The sequence below is a fragment of the Vanellus vanellus genome, assembly GCF_965231255.1.
Source record: "Vanellus vanellus genome assembly, chromosome: 1".
Classification (NCBI taxonomy): domain Eukaryota; kingdom Metazoa; phylum Chordata; class Aves; order Charadriiformes; family Charadriidae; genus Vanellus; species Vanellus vanellus.
This window is the reverse complement of record NC_138905.1, coordinates 160368198-160390169: the sequence shown is the minus strand read 5'-3', so window position 1 is coordinate 160390169 and position 21972 is coordinate 160368198. Positions and strand designations below refer to the sequence as shown.

At 40.2% G+C, this 21972-nt stretch overlaps 1 protein-coding gene across 1 annotated transcript; it reads left to right on the top strand.

The window, feature by feature from the left end:
• The first annotated feature begins 1374 nt into the window (after positions 1–1374).
• On the top strand, positions 1375–19253 carry LOC309686071 (protein-lysine methyltransferase METTL21E-like). Its single transcript, XM_082498596.1, has 6 exons — positions 1375–1475; positions 2227–2352; positions 3237–3321; positions 14339–14496; positions 16774–16891; positions 17813–19253. Exons 3-6 carry the CDS (start codon positions 3252–3254, stop codon positions 18235–18237), a joined length of 771 nt encoding a protein of 256 aa, XP_082354722.1. The 5' UTR covers positions 1375–1475; positions 2227–2352; positions 3237–3251; the 3' UTR covers positions 18238–19253.
• The last annotated feature ends 2719 nt before the right edge of the window (positions 19254–21972 follow it).

Below are 21972 nucleotides of genomic sequence, written 5' to 3'. Positions count from 1 at the left end.
TCATGTTTCTAGACTTGGAGTTACGTGACCATGTCCAAAGACACAATTTGTCTGTGAAAGTGATGTTCAGAGGTACCCACAGGTTGCAGCACTTATGTTGGCTTAATTTGGGTGAGAAACAATGTGTTAGGTTCTCACTCCCCCCCCCCCCCCCCCCCGTCTCTCAACGATTGTATAATTTATTTATAGCTCCTGTGGATTAAGATGGAAAAGTACCGCATGCTGCCTGTCATACTTGTGTTCTTACATTACATTTTAGTCCTCTTTCTTGCTGCTTTTGTTGTCTCATTTAATATTTCTACTTCATTTCTCATTGTTTCAAAGTCCAAGTCCATACAATTAAGGTTTGCATGAAACATTAGCCTCCCCTAAAAGGATGAAGGGCTGAGGTGAACTGGGTAGAATTTGGCACTTAGAGTTGCGGAGAGTTTAATACTTCATGTACAATGTTTACTAGGCAAAAACTATCCCTTTTGATTTAATTTTGTAAAAAAAAAAAAAAAAAAAAAAAAAATAAAAAATATTTAAAGCAAATTCACAGCCTGTACAGCCAGTTTGTAGCAGTGTTTTGTAAATCTCTCATTAACACTACTGAATCTTGCTTTAAAAGTGTAGGTCGGGTGATTTGTTTGATAGTTTCTAAATGTAGAAAAGCTCCTACTCCTTCTGCCAAGTAGGGTGGAGTACAGAGACCTTCAGTTCTTTGTAGGGCTTGTTTAGTGTTCCTGTACAAAAAATTGTTATTTTTCAATGGCACCTGGAAACCCCAGTTGAGGTCGAAATGTAATTTTGCTAAAAAAACTGTGTAAAGTAAGAGACAGTTCCTGTTCTGAATTGATTACAGTCTAAATAAGAGAAGTCTTAAAGATACAGGTGTTTGTTCCCCTGGCAGTAAGTGGTTGCGATCAGTTGAGCGAATGTACATCTTGTATACACTAAAGAGGAGTGGTACGTGTACATTTAAGCACGTTGACAGCTGTCTCATGAATATTTGGCTGTAAAATGGGCTAGGATCTTGGGGGTTGTGTACCTTGTTCCATTTATTTGTCCCTGCCCCAAATGCGCCCCGGCCCCTTGGCAATTCGACCTCTGTTGCCTGGAAGACCCTTTTGACTCTGAAAATGATATTTAGCTTTTCTGTTACTTTTTAGTAACAGCGAGTGGTTTACTAACATGTTCCACTATCTTATTTTTGTATTAACAAACAAACAAAAAACCCCAAAGTTGGCTACTTTGTGGGTTGGAGCTCCCTTGACTGGGTGTCAGGTTATCTGCCGCCTGACGTCGTGGTGGTGGCGCGTGGTGCCCACGCGGTGCTGTGAGCGTCCCGCAGCTGTTGGGATTTATTACTGCTTCTGGCGCTGGCAGTGCCTGAGCCGCGCTGCAGAGCATTCCGCTGCCCGGGAGGCGAACGACCGGGCAGATAAGGACTTTGCTGTTGGAGTACCATCTTTGGAAAGCGGCGAGAGATTCAGGTAATATTGGCTGAAAGGCGGTGGATGCCAGTGGTGTTTCGCTTATCTGTGTCTTTAAATTATGTAGTATCACTTTACTTTAGACAGCCTAATTCAGCAACTGAGCTGTTCTGCGCTGCTCGGTTGCTTGTAGTAACCCCCGAACTCATTATGTTAAAGTTAGACAAGTTGCTGTGTAGCTCAAACCTCAAAGGTTATTTTCAGATGGAAAAACAACATGTAGAGGACCACAAAATACAAAGGTTTTTCCCTTTTAGGGTTGTTTTATAGTGCAACGTTGCTTTTCCTTCAAAATCATAGAATCATAGAATTAGTGAGGTTGGAAGGGACCTTTAAGATCATCAAGTCCAACCGTTACAAAGTTGCAAAGGGACTGTTTATTAACCCGTCATTTTTATCTTTTAAAGGGAAGAAAATTTGTCTTTTTTATGCTTCTGAGGTAGTTGACAAGCTGATGGATGTGTGTAACATTTACTGCTTATTGTCCCAGTGGTTTCTAATACTGCTTGTTATTCTGAAGACGCATACACAGACTTTGAATCCCATTGACTTTCTCATCTGTTCCCCACATAAAGATGTTTATATTGCAAAGTTCATAGATAGACATAAATCTAATAGCAATATTTTTTGTGCTTACAAGAGTTACAGTGCTGTGTAGAAGCCCCCTAAGTTATTTTCCCCCTTCAAATAGGTTAATGGCCGCTGGTACTGGGATGATAAGGTTAAACGTTAAAACTATGGTTTTTTGTAGGGTGAAGTCAAGAGAATTTGGTGCATCCTCTCTAACAAGACAGGGCTGTTCCCCATTGTCATCTGAAGTCTTGAGAGGAAAACCTGCCTAAGGCTTTGAACTGTGAGGAAGCTTTCTTGATATTCGGTATTTTTACTTTGATTTTTTTGATTATTTTTTTTTTTTAATAGATATACTCCTTCATGCATTACCTTATTTGATTGCATCCCTATTGGGTGTTTAGATGTCTGTAGATTATTAACTGTAAGCTGTTTTTAACCATTCCTGCAAAAATCAGTCAAATTCCCATATAACAGTGCAAGAGACTTAAAAATTATCAGAGCACTGATTTGTTTGGTGTTTTTTTTTTTTTTTTTCTGCAAACTCTGTGTTTTTCTGATTGTAAAATACCAAGAATTAGAGGCTATTGGTCACCTGTCTGCTTTTCTGCAGACAGCTGAAAATTGCATTGTCCTCTTTCATCCTTTTCCTACTATTTTTCTCCCGAGTCTGCATGTTCCGTGTCTGTTTATATAGGCACGGACACGTTCTGGCCTGCACGTTTTCTGTTGCTCCTACTTATTCTCATGTGCAGCTTTTACTAATAGGTTGTTTCCTTCCCTTCTGAGCCAACTAACTCAAACAAGATTAGATCCCTTCGGTGCAATTTTTCTTCTCCTTCAGACGTTGTTGCTACCTTTCCTTTCAATCATTTGCAAGACTACCAACCCTGATTTGAATTGATTCTAATTTTAAAATTTCATAAAATAGTTTTAAATGTTTGTCAAAGCTCTTTTAAAAAAAAAAATCTCCTTTTTCCCCTCTGAGAGTAGGACAGTTGAACTAGTTTGCTGCTTCTCATCTTTTATGCTTTGAATATTGATATTTATGTGTCTACATGTCCTTATTATAGATAGAAATAAATTATAGCATAATACATGTAAAAATATTTCTTTTTTTTGTGAAGTGTTATGTGGGGAAAAAGAAATAAAGTCATTTTATTCAGGCAGGCTTGTGTTTCTCTGTCCCAGGTTTTGTGGTATAGTATGGACTTGACATCATCGCAACATAATCGTCTACAAAATGAGCTGATACGAGAATTGGAAGGACAAGGAGGTAAAACGTTTCTTGTTTCTCTATATTTCCTTGTTGCCCTTAGGAATATTAAGTACAGGGAGCGAGGTGTCTTGTGCTCTCATCCATTTTTTCTGAAGAATTGCGTTTATGGCACTTGTACAGAACATACAACAGATAGCGCTGTTGTAGTATTCTAGCTATGCAGTAAGTATCTGTTATGCCGGCATGCTCCGGTCCTGCCAGTTTCCTACTAGTGCCTGGCATCTTGCCTGTGACTGGTGCCAGGGAATAAAGCCGCGACTACGATCAAGCTATTCAGGAGAGGTGAGGTTTGTTTGCGGGGTGTCAATTAGGGAGAATTGGTTATTACAAGCTCGGTTTCTGTCTAGACAGCCTCAAACCTAATCTTCAAATACCTTCAGGGGCTGTTGGCAGCTTTCTGTCTTAAGCAAGTTTGTGGCTGCACATCTTTCTAGACCTTAAAGCATCATGAGTAATCTCCTTTTTAGGGGTCATCAGGAGTAGACAAGGTTTTAGGTTGTATGTGTTGTTTTGGGATGGGGTCTAGTTACGTTCTATAGCTGAACGCGAAAGAAGGTTGTGTAGTTCCGGGTTTTTTCAATAGTTATTTTTCATAATATTTTTGTTTAAAATCTCAGCTGAATCTTGGCCCATGTAGAGCCAGGATTTTGGGCTTCTGCTGTTTCAAGGGAGTTCAGAGTCCGGTTTTGTTTTGCTACCTGTTCAAGCGAGGCAAGGTGGGGCTTTGGGTGTGACTGCAATACTTGAAACTAATTATTTGCTTACTGAAACTAAAGCCTGTTATTTTGCTTCCGATTACTTTTTTTAAAGTCCCCCAAATCGATGACCACCTCTGGAAAGCTGACGTTGCACAAGAAGTTGGCTGGTAGGGGTTGGTATAGATTGCTCTTCCACAAAGCACTGTTCAAGTGCCTCAATCTGGAGTTTTTCTTTAATGCAATTCCCTTTCCTATTGTGTCATTCTAACTTGAACAGAGAGCTCAAGCTGATCCTATGCAATGAAGTATGATTATTGGCAGAAGAAATATCTAGAAGTATAAGCATTAAAGGTAGAACTACTAAAGACTGAAATATCGATGATTGTCATTATGTATTTGGTAGTTTACGAGGGCTGAGGTAAGGTTGCACAGGCATTTCTATGCTTCTGCAGCCCTGGCTTTCTAATCTGGGTAGGTACTCTCTTCATGCAGGATTCAGGGTGGGGAGGAGCCAGTCGGCATGTAATTTTTTTAGCTTTTGAATCATGCAAATAAATTGAATTCTGGGACATTAGGTCAATGTATGCAAAATTAGTCTGCAGGGCAGAATCTCCAGATCAAATGCAGAAATATATTCCGCTTAGCTAACAGGGTAACTGTGTTGATAGCAATAACAGGTGGTTTTCTTCCATGTCTAGAAACACTGGTTTAAGAGGATGAGCGGACATGAATGGAAAATGGAATATCTTTACAGTTTCATCTGAGATCAGGCTTTGGCATATTAAATTCCATGGCAGGTTCTGGAGGTGAAGGGTGCTGAAACTGCTGCACGGAGACTCAGTCAGCCTGAGCCTGTGCCTTTCTGGTTCTCATCCTTTTCCTCTACTGCCTTCCCCATTCCCATTTCACTAACTTCACCTACCCAGTCTCAATCTCTGTTCCTCAGGGTTCTTATTCCAGTTCGGCTTCTCTGCAAGTTCCAGTCTGAGCTCTTTATATTCAATGTCTTCCCCCTTTCCTTCTTAATTGGGTTGTCACAAGTTCTCCAGGTTAATACTCCTTGTTCTTGACTCCCATTACTACTGGTTCTTACCCTACAGATAGCTTCTCACCCAGTCTGATCTTTCCTCTGGTGTCTTTATCCAATCAGTTCTCCATCACACCTGCATCATTAGATGTCTCTTCCTTCTCATGATTTCTCTTGATCGTTAGCTTTAACTCTCCTTGGCTAAACTTTTCTGAGATCAGATTCTGCGACTCCCATCTTCGTTTCTTGGGGTACTAAATTACTTTACCGCGGTTGCATTATTTAAGTTCAGTCCAGAATAATTTTATCTCTGAGACAAAAGGAGGAGAAGAAGTTTGTAAGGCATACTTGTCCTTGACACTCCGTCGTCTCTCTTCGCTTGGCCAGGGCTCAGTTTTTAATCCATAAATATCTGAGAAAATGCTGACCTGGTAACCTTCACATACCTCTTGGCATTTTAGAAGGGGCACACTCCTTCTATTCACCCTGCTTGACAGATGTCCTAATTGATGGCAATTTCTGCTATCATTTCAAGTGACTGGGTGGAGTCCAGAAAGGTGCCTTAAATGGGACATAGCTGGAATGGAGGCAAGCGAGACGCAGCCTGACCCTGTAACTTAGAAGTTCAGATATCCAGCTGGGAAGAGAGAGTGACTTATTGTCTCATTCCTATTTCCTGGGTTACTTCTGAAGACACTTCTCACCTTTCTCACTCACTTCCCCACCCACGCTTTTCCATTGACTGCAAAGACTTCGCTATAAAATGTGAAAAACATCCTGGGACAAGAGTGCGGAGCCCAAGCTTGCCTCTTCACAGCTGAGTTCCCAGTTCACAGTTGGGCTTTTCCTCACTTGTTGCCCTTCTACCATGAGTCTTGCAATCCTGGTACCCTGATGGCCCACCTCTGGTGGTGATGGAGGTGGGGAAGTATGGAACACACCCCTCAGGTGAGCGAGCTGTGAATTTGAATCCTTCTAAGCAAGGTCCAGCATGCAGTTCCTCCATTTTCTGAGTGCTTAAATTGCTGAACTATTCTTTATATAGTGGACTTTGCAGCTAACAGCGCTGGTTAAAAATGAGCCTATTTATACTATATATAAATAACACTTTTGCTATATCTTCCACCACCTACCTTTCTTTTCATCTTCCTCTTTTTTGACTCTTAGCTTTCAATTATGCTTCTATCTTTAAAAAACAGACAACCAAACAACCTCTTCCATTAATGCTCATCTCAAAAGCATTAAAAAAACCCCAAACTCACAGAAGACACACCATTAGTTACCTACATTTTTTTTTTCTTCACTGTGGGATTGACCTGAAATATAAGAACTCAAATTCTACTCCTCTTAGGCAGCAAGGTGTGTCCAAATATAAAAAAGACTAAAAGAGAGGTAGTGTGGAAAAAGACTTGAGTATAACCCAATAAAGAAATGACTAGAGCTAGAGTGCACCTTCACAGCAAATCAAAATAGTCTAAAAATACCTCTTCTCTGAATTTACCTCTTGAATATCTTATAGTAACTTATCTCTGAGCTCTTTTGTTTGAAAGTGGCAGTGGTCAAATACTATAGTAAACATCAGGTGTACTAATTTGAATTAACACTCCTCTGTTCCTTTTCTCTCCCCTCAGCAAGTACACCCACTTTTGCTGAAGATACTACCAAACTCAAATGGAAACTTCTCATGCATGGATAGAACAGAAGTTGGAGGCAACGCTAAAAGTTATCGAAGCATGCGTCTGTAACATATTGCTCCCTCCCGTGTCTTTCCTGTTTTCACATATTTCCCCTTTGCAGTAGCTGCATTTCAACAATAAATTAAATATTACATAGAATCATAGAATGGTCAGGGTTGGAAGGGACCTCTGGAGATCATCTAGTCCAACCCCTCCTGCCCGAGCAGGGTCACCTACAGCAGGTTGCACAGGACGGCGTCCAGGCAGGTTTTGAGTGTCTCCAGCGTGGGAGACTGCACCACCTCTCTGGGCAGCCTGTGCCAGTGCTCTGCCACCCTCAAAGTAAAGAAGTTCCTCTTCATGTTAAGATGGAACTTCCTATGTTCATGTTTGCGCCCATTACCTCTTGTCCTGTCACTGGGCACCACGGAAAAAGACTGTTCCCATCCCCCTGGCACCCTCCCTTTAAGTATTTATAAGCATTAATAAGATCCCCTCTCAGTCGTCTTTTCTCTAGACTTAAAAAGCCCCAAGTCCCTCAGCCTTTCCTCATAAGAAAGATGCTCCAATCCCCTGATCATCTTTGTAGCCCTTTGCTGGACCCTCTCCAGCAGTTCCTTGTCCTTCTTGAATTGGAGAGCCCAGAACTGGACACAGTACTCCAGATGTGGCCTCACCAGGGCAGAGCAGAGGGGGAGGATGACCTCCCTTGACCTGCTGGCCACACTCTTCTTGATGCACCCCAGGCACATATTTCTCAACTGCCATCCAAGAAAGGTGGTATGTTTGCATGGATTGGTGGTGTTAGGTTACTTTCAGGTCCTTTCCTCAAAGAAATAATTTAGAAAACCAGAATTACTGGTAGGGGAAAATTGACAGGCATTTTGTTGAGTCCCTTCTGTTCCAGTGGCTGTGGTACCTGCCATGTTCTGGCATGTCATTACAAGGAGGTAAGAGCCTTCAATGGCACAAAGCCCTCTTGACTGGGCAAGGTGAGAGATGTGAAAGATTGGACTAGACAATGGCTTACAGTTTCTCAATTACTCATCCAGAGCCTTCCTATCCATCAGGAAATTGGCTGTCGGCCTTTTATAATGTGCATTAGACCGTCTAATTTAAGAACACAGTCTGCTTTTGTAGTCAAGGGGAAATCATTTAGTTATCTTTAGAGATTAAATAGCTGCTGAGCCTAGACCTGAAGATGTTTTCAATGTCAGACAAACGTGATGAAGTAACAAGGGAAGTACTTGGCACATTTGAATTCATTATGTGTTCATAAAATAATCTGGCTATGGTACTTCTATTTTCAGCCTTCTAATGGTTTTGAGTGACCCGTGACTCGGATGGGGCTGGGATATCAGTGGTGTGAATTTCAAATTGAAAATGTGCCTCTCGAGCCTGGGTAAATTCATAGACTGGAGAGTGTGAGCATACCCCTCTCCTGTTCTTGTCTCCTCATGCTCTGAGCTAAGTGCATCTTGTCTCTTGGCTGAGAACAAGCTGCCTGTGGATGGCAGTTTTGTATTTCTTCGTTTCAAAGTATAAAGTTTCAGGCATTATGTTACCCTGACGTAGTATCTCAGATTAATCAATATAATATACCTCATCATTGCCATCGCTTCAGCAGGCTAAGCTTGTAATGAAGGTACAGGAACACCTACACTCGATTACATGATCATTTCCCCCTTTGTAGGTAGGGATGAAGTAAGGAAAAATTAACTGTGTACTTTACATAACTACTGGAATGGTGCTTTGCTTTATATTCTTAGAAAGGTGTAAGTTACATCTGACTTCTGGAAAGTCAAGGGCATGATTAGATTTCTCTCCTGACCTCTTCCTTGAAGGGTCTTTAGACTGTAATGGAATGGAATGAAACAGAAATAAGTGGAATGAAAAGAAGATACTAAAGTGATCCCACCTGGAATTTCGGGACTCTTCTGTGATTTGGGATTGTGTATGATTCCATGGAGCCACCTGTACTGCTTGCAATACCAGGGCTCTGACCTTGAGGCATCTGTAGCTTGGTAAAAATCATGAGACTCCTGGGTCCCTTAGAATTGAGACCTAATGTAGATTTGGGGTAAACTTCTCTTGAGCCATTGGAAATACCCAGATGGATACACAGGGCTACCTTCTGATGATTCCTATCAGTGCAGTTATGTAACTCTTCTCAGTGACCTCTTACGGTTACAGAACTGGTTGCAGATCAGTAAGACCTTTCTGCAGGTATCTTCTTGACACTGGGATATATGGCTCTTTTATATGTATATATCATATTGGTAATGTATATTATATAGATTATGTAATTTATAAAATACATCTTGAATCCTCACTTTGATATGTATAGAATACATCTTTGAATCTTTACTTTGGATGACTCCAGTTCTGTGTGTCCAGACTGGGGAGAGTTGAAGAGTTCTGGTTATGAATTCTTGGAACTTTCTCTCATGCGTTACTCAATCAGTAATGTCAGCACAGGTAGTCCTCCTGTGTTCATCAAACTCGGGCAATTGGTGAGAAGTCTTAGAGAAACCATGTACGTCTTCGCAGCTGTTGATACGTGGTTCTTAAAATATTTGCAAGCGCGAGTTTAAATGGTAAATTTTAAACCTAAACTCTACAGGTGAGAGTATACTGCTTCTGAAGAAGGGAGATTATTTTGCTGTAGGGCTGAACTTTGTCAGGTCAAGTTCATGCTGAGGGCTTGGATTTCATTCCTTTTGCCAGTTGGAGAAGATCCATCAAAGCAGGAGAGAAGGAGAAGACGGCTGGGTCTTATTTCCTTATTACCTTGGGCTGTGACACCATTTGACCTCAAGAGATTAAGTAGGGTCAGGCCAGCACTTGAGAGAGACCCATCAGTATTTTTCCCCTCTAGGTTGTTTTGACAAATCATTGGGTGGAACTCTTCTTTCTGAATTAATGCTGTCCTAATCCATTAGTGAAGTACTTGGAGGATGTTTTGTTACTCTGTGTGCTATTTGTGAATGAGTCTGAAAATGGTACATTCTTGACTGCAAGTATATTCTTCACAGCTTTTATATGGAAGGGTCATTTTACTTCTTTTTTTAGCCATATTTTAATTCAGGTATCTAGATAGTGGTACCTATTTTTTAAAAAAAGTATAATTTTAATTCAGCCCCCTTATCTTTGCTGTTTTTCCTGCATTTTAAGTGCTGCTTTAACAGTGCCTCTCTCTGTTCTCTTTTTATTCAGTGGAGAATGTATCATTAATGTAGGCAGTATTATTAGTTATGCAGTGAGAGATTTAACATATGCTATTAATTGATGGGAGATACCCAACTGAATTTTAAGGTTACCGTTTCCTGATGGAGCTGTGTAGTCCCAAGCATGATTTTATGTGACAATTGGTATAAAAGGAACAGCTGATCATGTAGGAAGTTTCTAAACAGGTTCTATTTCTACTCATTCTAAGCAAAAAGTGTGTGCAGATAAAGATAGCCTAAGGCCCACTTGTGTGATTTGCTTCACTGTGAAAGAAAAAGATGCTGCAGTTTGCAACTTGTTCTATTCTGACCTGATCTGTCTCCTGTTATTTTTTCCTTCTGCCTTCCCTTCCCCACTTGAAGGACTTCTCCAACTCTGTCTCAGCAGCACTCATGTCCTATTCCTCTTCTTCCTTTAGGTTTTGTTCTAATATAAAACATTTCATTTTACCTTTGAATGTGTCAGCAAAATCCTCTGCTTCCCTACACAAGATTTTGAAGCTCGACACGCGTTCCTCTAACCTGCCACTGACTTCACAACTGCAGTCTTCCACATGATTTAGTATGTCTCTCTGGAAAACTGTGTTCGCATTTCAGTTGTAGTAACGATGATCGCTTTGCCTTTGAGAACAATGTTTACGCTGTTTTCTTGATGATGTGGTTGATATAGTGCAAGATGCGTCAGCAGTATATGACTTTTCTCCCCCAGCCCCAATGTTAACTTAAAATCAAGGGATTTCAAAAAAACGTGCTCCAAAGATGTTAGACTTTTATGATAAACAATACTGTACCTGAAATATTTCAAAGAACATTGTAAGAAATTAACTTATTAGGCAGAAAGTTTCAAGAAACTTAAAGATATTAAAATTCTTTTTCAAGAAGGATTTGGGGCCTCTATAGATGGGAATTTCTGTGTGAACACGAGTTCAAGAGATAGGAGGAGTGCTATCTCCTTCACTAACAAAAGTTATCTCAGATTCTGTATGTTACCTGCACAGGATCAGAATGTCTCATCTGAATGTAAATAAGGTTCTAGCACCTGAAACTCCAGTGGTTTCTGCATATACATGCTCATGCAAAGAGATGAATGGGCTGAATAAATTCATTCTGTGTATATACCACTTCCATGCCTCTCCACATCTCAGAAGGAGGGTGAGGGCCAACCTACCTGGTCAAACCCAGGCAAATGAAGAAGGGAGGAACCAGTCCTAGCAGACCCTTAAGTTCTGTCAGTTTTCGAGTAGTATTGCTGGAAACGACCATGATGCACTTCCATTCTTACAAGAATTGAAAACGAGGTCAGTCAAACCTCCTCTTCTCTTGTCTGACTCTATTCTACTGATGAGTCAGCTCTTGTCTTAATATGTCATTAAAATCCATTCAATGAGTCATAATTACAAGCATTTTCCTCCTGAACAAAAAAATATGGACTACCACAGAGATAAGCACTTCCAGGAGAATAACTTCCTATCAGCTTTTTACATCTGTTATCAATAAACTAGTTTGATCAAAGTACCAGCAGAACTTTCTCAATGTTTGCAGGTATTAAAAGACTTAATCTCACCTGAATTTTGCTTCCTATGATAACAATTTTCTTGTTGCTTGAAAGATTTCCCCCTTGTTCATTATTTTTCTGTTCTGACTGCTCTGAAGGCAGTTACAGAAAAATTAACTTCTTTCCTTTTGTGCAGTCCCACAAGAAGTTTAGTTATTCTGTAAGACAGAAAGCAGAAAACAGAAGAATGCCTTTTGCAGCATGAAGGGAAACTTATACATAAGTAAGCAAATCTGACTAAAAGTCTGCACTCCTTATTTTGTCAGCACTTTTCATCAGAATCATTAGCATCCTGGTCCTGATAAAATGTCTCATTAGGGTTTTGAAGCCTGTCTACCATATGATCACCTCAGATGAAACGCATACTCGTTTTGATTCTCCACAATAGTAAGATGTTAAGGGGAAGACCAAAATATAAAAATTATGTAAACTCATCTAGATAATGCACCTGGGGGATTACCAAAGGGATAAGATGGCCAAAAATCTAAGCGGTGTTATTAATCAGCAGATTTGGGATTCTTCTTTCAGGGGTGTGGCCAGTTTAGCTCAGGTGGGGAGCAGTGGCCTACAAACTCTGTTAGGATAGGTGCTGTGCAAGCCTCAAGTGGAAAGATTGCTGATAATGTAGGGAATAGGCGGGAAATGTTTATTGAGCTCTAGAGGGGTAGCTGTAATACCGATAAAGTTTTATAGATTTTCTGGCAGAAGTTTTATAAGTTAAGACTTTAATAAGTTACGGATTCTCAACAAAGTTGGATCCAAAACAGATGTCAAGGGAGGAAGAATCCAGAAAAATGGTTGTAATTGGAGGGTAATAGGAGTAATAGCTTTTTACTTCCACAGCTAGTACTGATCACGGAACAAGATCAGACTGCTCTAAGCAATCAGAGAAGATTAAAAGCAGGCTATAGCTCGTATGCCTGGAAACAGGATGATATATTAAATACACTTACGATTTGTGTAATAAGACAGCTTCCTATTAATTCTTTCATAAGAAAAGATTAATTTTGCCCTGGAGCAGCATTTCTCTGGCACTTAACTCGTGTTTGTGCAGCGTTCCCTGCTTGCAGGCACAGACGCATGTGTTTTCTCTCAACTTAACATCGGAGGCTTGCAGAAGATGTAATGGGCTGCCACGTACTGCCTGCTTCCTAACATCTTAAAATATCAGTTTCAATGTTGGCTATTTTATTGAAGTTACCTTTATAAAATTATACTACTTATATTTTTCCAGTAGTATATGCATTACCTTAGTTTTAATTTTGCTGTACCCCATGATTAGGGTTCTTCCTCCCCAGGAAATTCTTGGAGTACTGTGGGTTGGTTAGTTTTTTGTTATTGTGTGTGGGTTTTTTTTGTTTGTTTTTTAACTTTCAAATTATGTCTTAGTGTCAACATACTAAGATCGAACTTGAACGTTTCTGCTTTTTCTTCCATGTTTGTTGTTATTGTCTAGTTTCCTCTGATGCTTAGAGTAAGTTGAGTTACAAGCTCAAGGCACTGGCTAATGGAGCCCGAGCACCTCCCTGATGTGTTTTTGTTTGGTATCATCTCTTTCTTTGTTCACCGGTGCTTTTCTTCCTTGGCCCGTCTATCACAAGGAAGCGAGAGAGACTTTGTCAGTAGGTTATGGCAATAAAAGTACTGTGGCATATGGCAGAGCAAATGACAGCTCTTGAGGCCATTATGTGCTGTGACAGCAGTGATTTGAAGGGGAAGAAAAAGTGAAGAATCTTCAATAGACCAATATGTTTTATGCTAATGAAAACATAAATGTTTTCATTTTTAGTAGCCATTGGGCCTGCACTTTCTGTGCAGATCCCAATCTTGATATCTGTGGTTTCGATGGTAACTGTGGGCTTGATACAGAAACTCTGCTTTGGACAAGATCGTAACCCGGTTATCGAAATCTCTAGCGTGCTTTCTAGGAGGTGTAGCTTGTAAACATATTTTACTTTAGCTACTTTGCCAAGAGATCACAGTCGGCTGTGAAAGCAAATATCCTGCTATTCTAGACTTTGCTAAGAAAATGCTCTGGACTGCTTCGCGCTTTTTTTTTTTTTTTTTTTTTTTTTTTTGGTAACATTGTGGTGCAGCTTTGTGCGATGCTGACAAAACTGAAACTGGTTTGGTATTCGGCTAAAAGAGAATGAATCCTCTCCTGTTAGAAGAGTTATCCAGGATTATATTAGCTATCATAAATATCCTTCGCTTAGCAACAGGGACGGCATTCAGGATATCAAGCCAACTGGAAAGAATCCCTCTGACAGGGCTCTGTTGGGGTGGGTGGATAAGCTTTCCTGACAACACTAGTGCTTTCACTCCTGTCTGTCATAATTTGTGTTGCTAGGATCTGTTTCACAAGTTTTGTGACAGACTTATAAATGATACTGTGGCTCCTTTTGTTTACTGTCAAAAAGAACCATAATTTGGGGAAAGTGAACAGTAAAAGGATATGGAAAATAATAAAAAGTCCAGGCACATAAGACCATGAGTGTGAGGGCAGCTGTTCTTGAAGGGAGAAAAAAGATATAAAACTTCATTTGGATTGCTGAAATGGAAAGCAATATATGGTAACATTCCATTTCTTTACTGTTTATGAACTTGGCTTCTTCAGCAAAACAAGGGAGAAATTATTTAGTCATAAACTGAAAACTTCAGTTGGAATTCAGGAGACTTCCCATGTATCATGCTAACCATTAATGGTGAAATATATTTTTGTTCACAGATGTAATTCACATTCTTGCTTCCAAATCAGCTTTGCAATATAAATTGGTAGTTTCATTATCAGTCCACTCAGCCTGTTTGAACTTTTATGCTTTTGCTTCCAGGGGAAAAAGAAGATGAAGAGATAGTTTCAGAAATCATGAGAAGGCGTTTTTTTCCTGCCCTTATAACTCATAAGGCTTGGGAAGGCTTTCACTTTGCTGACCATGAGATAAGAATTACAGAAGCCACTGATTGTTACGGGGCAGTCGTCTGGCCATCGGTACAATATTTAAGTAGTATTGTTATTTTTTAGTTTTGGAGTCTTCTAGCACTTTTAATTTGTTTTGCATGATAAATATGTTTTGTTGTATGTTGTAAAGCCAAGGAAAACGTTCTGTGCTTCTCTGTCTGCATACTGCAAATCCCAAACCTGAATTTAGCCTGGTTTTAAATGGATTCCTAGTTCTCAAAGCTTAAATGGCATTTCTTGTTTGTGCCCTTATCACGCAAGATGTATGAACTTGTGTCCCCTCCTCACCTACTGGTAACTTTTGATTCTAATAGCCAATTACAAGCATATTTTGAAGGAAATGCGGCAGTCTCATAACGATTACATTTCTGTACATTTTATAACCACAGATGGCTGTATTTTACCTTGTAAAATACAGAGGGCTTATTTACCTTGTAAACACATGGACATGGGAAAAGGTTCAGCTGGAGCTGAACACCCACAATACAAGAAGCCTTCCTCAAGATTTAGAATCTATGCAATGCAGCTAGCTGACTTTTGAAATAATTAAGAGTGAAAGAAACCACTGCAGTCAGGGAGGTGCCACGAAGCATCACTGACACTTGCGGCATTCAGAGAACATCCCTGGAACAGAACCATCTCCAGGAACCTCTATAGGAGGGAGAGAACTAAAACCCAAGAGGTTCTATTTCTGCCCCAATGGTATCAGCCTCCTGGGATTGTACTATTTTTAAGAAATATGGGAATAATTCAGCTGAGGAGAGTTAGTGTACTCTGCTCTTTTGTACTCCAAACAATTTTCCTTGTCTTAGCAGACTTGGAAAAGTCATTTATACTCTATCTCTTGGCAGCCTCAGTGAATGTCTTCGAGGAAAGGTTGGCTGACTGTCAATTATTATCACAAAATCGTGAGCATTACTGAAAAGCATTTTTTTTTTTTTTTTTTTTCTGGGAAGGTTTAGCCAATTTTGCTGTGGAAGGAAGGCAACCCTTCTGTCTGTGTCTCTTCATGTTCTTCCTTCTTGTTCCATCCAGCAGTATCTGAACTCCTCAGAAAAACCTCAGCCAAACTTGTCGAGAGGGCAGAAACTTTAAAGAAAATAAAATTTCTGCATGTTTCATGGAAAGGAAGCCAGATTTCAAAGTTTCACTAATTTAACCCACAGAAATTTTGCTCCTGCCAGCCAGTTTCTACAACAGAATATGACAAAATTCCGAGGGAAGAAATTATAGGAATATATGGGACTAAGAGGAAATCTTAATATAATGTGTTTTTAAATGTCAGTCAAACATCAGATGCAATCTTTAGGAACCTGGCTTTAATTATTCACGGTGCTCACAGACTTATTTCTATATCAAAGCGCTGTTGATTATGATGTGTATATATATTTATAAAAGTTTGCATAGAAGACCCCACTCTTTTTGTTCTCCAGGTAGAGAACAAAAACTTGCTAATAATTGACTTTCCAAATGGTAACCTGTATTGCAAGAGGATGTGGCAACCATCACACCTATTTGTCAATGTATACTATACAATTATCTAAGTCTGCGAAAAAATGTGGGAGACAAGCTGGAAACTATCTTATCAGAGAAATAAAATTAGCGATTTCTATTTCAACAATGAACTAAAACTCACTGGTCAGTGTGGGACAGGACAGAAGAGCTGAAGCAGCTTAGTCACAGTTTATAAATGCATATATAAGGAGTCTGTTATAGAGAGCTCTGTGGCTTTGTTTGCTGTTAGCTATGTCTAACAAGGTAAGCACAGAGGACCCGAAAACAAATCGAACTGAAAGAAAAGGATTAAATCTATTGGTCCCTTTTGAAACATTAAGGTACTTAATTATTGTTCGAAATAATTAACTATTGGAAGAGCTTAACGAGGGTTGCTGTGGATTTTCTCTTACAACCAGTCCTTACATCAAGATGTCTTTGTGAAGGACATGTTTTAGCTCAACCAGAAATAAGTGCAGTTTATGAGCAGGAATTGCTGACTGGAATTTTATAGCTCATGTTATGCAGCGTGATGGATTAGATAATTGCAGTTGTTTCTTCTGGCTGTAATACTTTGCAAGCCTATATTAAGGCATATTGTTGCATTTATTTTGTCAGCCTATAGAGCTCAAAGATCATAGTGAGCTGTGATCCTTTAGGGACAGCACTTGAATGAATATTGCTTATTTGAACAGACATGAAATTAGAAAAGAATTTTTTTTTGCATGCTGTTAAATGACAATGCATTTTTAGTGAAGGGTTTTCTTTTTTCGTTTATTTATTCAGTATGTTCATGGATTCCCTCCCCTACAGGCTCTTGTTCTGTGTTATTTTTTGGAAACTAATTCTAAACAATACAATTTGGTTGACAAAAATGTGATTGAAATTGGAGCCGGAACTGGGTTGGTCTCCATAGTAGCCAGTTTACTGGGTGAGTACATGCCATTGCTCTTGTGCTCTTGGAAACGCCTCTCAGATGAATACTGGAGGGCAAAGGAAGTGGCTCAGTTCCTCTAAAATGCCATTGTTCGAAAGCTTCCAAGAGCAAGAAAAAGTAAATTCCAAAAGACTTGTTTGGAAACCTGTTCTGTTATTTTATTTTTTTTCCTGTAAAACTGAGTGTATTGTACAATAAAGGAGGTCCCAGTAGGTAATGTTGTCATCAACAGTGTTAAACAGGGGACCAAAATAAGAAACCAGTGGCCTCACAGGATGTCAGTGGCAACCAGATGAAGCCAGATGTAGGTGTGACCAATACATCACCTTCCATTGACCTAACAGCTCTTGGGTACCAGGTCACTTTCTTTCTATTTATATTCAGCATTTCTTTTTGGCAATTGATCTTTGATTTTTCTACTGTAGACACTGTTGTGATTTCTCTCCTGGTAGTCTGTTCTTCCTCAAGGGTAATCCAAATCAGTAACTTCTGCATTGTAGCAGAATCTTAGCTTTCTGTAATCTGAGAAATCTTCTTACTATGTGAAAATGAAAGAACCTGAGGCAATGGTTAAATCTTATGCTGACTGTTTTTGGAGTCAGTAACTGGTGTTCTTCAAGCCCTATTTGCTCACTGTACTTTTAATCAATATGTTATTAAGACACAGTAAGTATCTAATTTCTTGCCACCCATCCCCAGCTGCACTTAGGTGGCAATCTGTAGAGTAGAACTACTGGGAACCAAATATTTATTTTAAGTGCAATGGCTAAGAGGTATTGGGAGCATTTACAGTGTTCTGTTCCCTGCAGTGAGAGCTACCTGGTAAAATCACTTGTGCAGTGGCTTTTGTGAATGGGCTTTTACCCAAGTCTTGATGTATATTCAAAGATTACCTTTGTTTTCTCCCTGTCACAGGTGCACTTGTGACTGCCACTGATTTGCCAGAACTGCTGGGAAACCTTCAGCACAACGTTCTCCAAAATACAAAGCTGAAATGCAAACACCAGCCTTGTGTTAAGGAATTGTCTTGGGGAATTGATCTGGAAAAGAACTTTCCTAGGTCTTCCTGTCACTTTGACTACATTTTGGCTGCTGATGTAGTTTACCACCATCCCTTCCTGGATGAACTTCTCCTAACTTTTGATCACTTGTGCAAGAATGACACTGTTATTCTGTGGGCTATGAAATTTAGGTTGGAGAAAGAGAACCAATTTGTGGGCAGATTTCAGTCACTGTTTGACTTAGAGGTGATTTCTGATTTCCCCAGTTTGAACATAACCTTGTATAAGGCAATGAGGAAGGGCAGGATGAAAGTCAGACCTTCCAAAGTGGCGGTCTGAAAGAGAGATACAGGGGGTGACAGTTCCAGCTGTTCTGCAGCTTGTTCTTTTTTAATAATTTCCATGTTAGTAGCTGTTAACACCCGCATAATGACATTTTAAGAGATAACTAAAACAAAATATTAGGTTCCTAGTGCATCCCCAACGAATTCCTAAATTCCATTTGCTATTAGTTTTATACACAGAAGAAAGTATCTTTCATGTTTTCCTGAGTTTTATGTGCTCTGCTGACAACACTAATAACTTTCACAAGTCTTACCATTATTGTTATGGGATATGTAATGAATATTTCCAATAGGTTTCAATTGCAGCTTTGAACAGTGTCTTATAAGATCAACCAATCAGTTAAAACTTAGGACTATGATAAATCTTTGTACTTAAAAGCTGTGGTGTTAAATCTGATCTTTTCCCATTCCCACTATCGTGTAAATCCTTCCTTTGAATAGCCTTTATAGGACATTAAATTAGCTGAAAAAAACCCCACCTGGGAAATATACTGTCATAATAAAGGGATAGACTATATTATTTACTCTTTGATTTAATGATTATGCTTTTTTCCCTTTCCATTTTTTATTTAGATTCAGGGATTCTTCATCAGACAGCTGCACACATGAGGCAAGAGGGAGTTAAATGTTTTGTTGCTTGAACTAAGGTCTTGAATAAGAAGATTACAGCATATCACCAACTGCCCTTTGCAAAGACCTTAAATTCTTGGAGATGTGCCCCTCCAAAAATAGACTGTTATCAGGACCTCAGGGAACAACAATGGAAAACGGATAGTGGCCATCAAGAGAGGAGTTTTGCACCGCCGGCTGGTGGTGATGGGAGGTAGAAAATTAAACCAGCCTGACATGGTGTGGCTGAGGCACGGGCAGGCTTAGATTTTTTTGCGGGCCAACAAAATACTTTTCTCCTAGCCACTCGGTACTGCGTGTTCCTGTTTTCAGTGGTCAGATTAATGTGCTTCAAAGCCTATTGGAGAACTGTCTTTTGGGAACAGTAATAAAATGATTCTTTGGACACACACGATTTTCTGGTTTTGTTTGTAACTGAGCATGAGAGAACTTCTAGTCCCCTGTGGGCTAAAAGAGAAGCAAACCCAGCTCATGTGCTAATGACCACGCAGAGCTTTACCGACTCTGCTGTAGCAGGCAATTGTTTTATTAACATTGAGGGCTCAGGGGGACGTTGGTCTTTATCTTTTTAGCTCCTCTTTGTACTCTCTCCAGGAGTTTTTTATGTGTTTTCAAATTTTAGCATTTTTTTGTGGTGACTTTCAGAACACACTAATGTTTGTACCTCTTCTTTTGACAGATGCATGTTACTTATTTAATCTGCTGCCTGGCACAAGTATGGGGCAGAATTATGACAAATGACTGGTATAACTGGAAAGTACTCTTACTCCCAGATGAACATTTGGTTTTCTTGGGACAAAAGTTCCCAGCATTAGAGATGAAGTGGTGAAGAACGGAGAGTTTGAGCTGCCAAGTTTTTCCAGTGGGAGCTGGAATCCCATGTGTGAAAGAAGGTGGTGAAGAGAATTTTGCAGAGAGGATGGATGAGGAGGTGGCAGAAGGCATCTGGAGGTGGAGGGAGGATTGCAGATAAATAGCTAGAGGTAGAAGGTGAGATGGAAAAAGAGAAAGAGAAGAGGTGGCAACAATGAGACTGACTTCAAAAAGGGTTAGGAACACAATACTGCAAGGGTAGTTAATCTTTTTTGCTATTGACTATAAGGAGGGCATCCTTGGTGAGACATGGAGGATGACTCTGTGTTCGAGCAATCAGTATTTCATAGTATCACAGAAAGGTTTAGGTTGGAAGGGGACCTTAAATGTCATCTAGTTCTAACCCCCCTGCCCTGGACAGGGACACCTTCCACTAGACCAGGTTGCTCAAAGCCCCATCCAACCTCACCTTGAACACTTCCAGGGGTGGGGCATCCACAACTTCCCTGGATAATTTGTTCCAGTACCTCACCACTCTCATAGTGATTTTTTTTTTTTCCTATTATCTATTCTAAATCTATCTTTTTCCAGTTCGAAGCCATTTTACACCTCAGCCTGTCACTATGTGCCCTTGTAAAAAGTCCCTTTCCAGTCTTCCTGTAGAGGGCTCAGGCCGGGACAGCGAAATCATAGAATAGTTTGGGTTGGAAGGGACCATTAAAGGTCATCTAGTCCAGCCTCCCTGCAATAAGTAGGGACATCTTCAACTAGATCAGATTGCTCAGAGCCCAGTCCAACCTGACCCGGAATGTTTCCAGGGATGGGGCATCTACCACCTCTCTGGGCAACCTGTTCCAGTGTTTCAGCACCCTCATTGTAAAAAATTTCTTCCTTATGTCTAGTCTAAATCTACCCTCTTTTAGTTTAAAACCATTACCCCTTGCCCTATCGCAATAGGCCCTGCTAACAAGTTTGTCCCCATCTTTTTTATAAGCCCCGTTAACGTACTGGAAGGCTGCAATAAGGTCTCCCTGGAGCCTTCTCTCCTCCAGGTTGAACAACCCCAAATCTCAGCCTGTCTTCATAGGAAAGGTGCTCCAGCCCTCGGATCATCCTCGTGGCCCTCCTCTGGACCTGCTCCAACAGGTCCATGTCCTTCTTATGTTGGGGGCTCCAGAGCTGGGTGCAGTACTCCAGGTGGGCTCTTACTAGAGTGGAGTGGAGGTGCAGAATCACCTCCCTCGACCTGCTGGCCATCTTTTGATGCAGCCCAGGATAGTTAGCCTTCTGAGCTGCAAAATGAGAAGAAAGGAAGCCAAGTACATTGATTCTACTTTCTGACTCTCCTGCTGGGAGATCACCTGTGAGATTTTAACTTTGAAGTTATTAATGAAAATCTAATCCTTTTCACTTAGTTTCTCGGGGTAAGGTTTGTAGGTAGAGGTAGCATCTTTTGTTGGATCAACCAGTATAGCTAGAAAATTAAACTCTATGCCAGCTGGCATGGAGTATTATCTCAGCTTACAGATACTATTATGCTTATGTCCTTAGGTCATTACAGATGTATAAAAACACAACTACAGAATGGAAATATTTTTTTTCCACAAAGTTTGGAAAACAGTTCAGTTTAAATGAATAAAGAAACAAACACAGATCTCTGCCATTTCTAGATTTCCTCTCCTCTTGCCCTTCCTCCGAACTCACTTGCAACCATCACATCCACTGCCATTGATGCTTTAATACTTGCATCCCAAAAGGCATTTCAATTTACTAATGCTTCATGGATAAATGGATTGGCTCTGTAATTAAAGGGTAACAGTGAAATATCTTGTGAACTCCAAAGTGATGAAGGCTAAAGAGGAAAAGGAAGACTACAGCAAAGTAGTTATAGTGCAATCGCTTTTAAATAGCTGTTCTGCTGATTAGCCCTCGTATTTGGGCTGCGGGCTGTTCCCTGCTGAGCTCCTGCTGAAATCAACAGGAGATGTGTTCATAAAGCAGATTCAGGATTGGGCCCTTTGGGTCCGGCAGCTTGTTAATATTTACTGTAATATAATGGTAGTTCTCTTTCTCACACGTCTGTCTAGCTCCACTGTGTGAAGCTTCCTGGGAAAGCTCTAGTTACTGGCTGCTCTATTGTGCAGCCACCTTTTGTCCTCTGGTATGATGGGCAGGTTATTAGCCATGACCAATGGAGATGGAGATTGCATGCGGCATTTGCCTATGGAGTTTATTTCTGCTTTTTGAGTCTCACGCGAATGTCAAGTATTACTGACTCCTAAAGTCA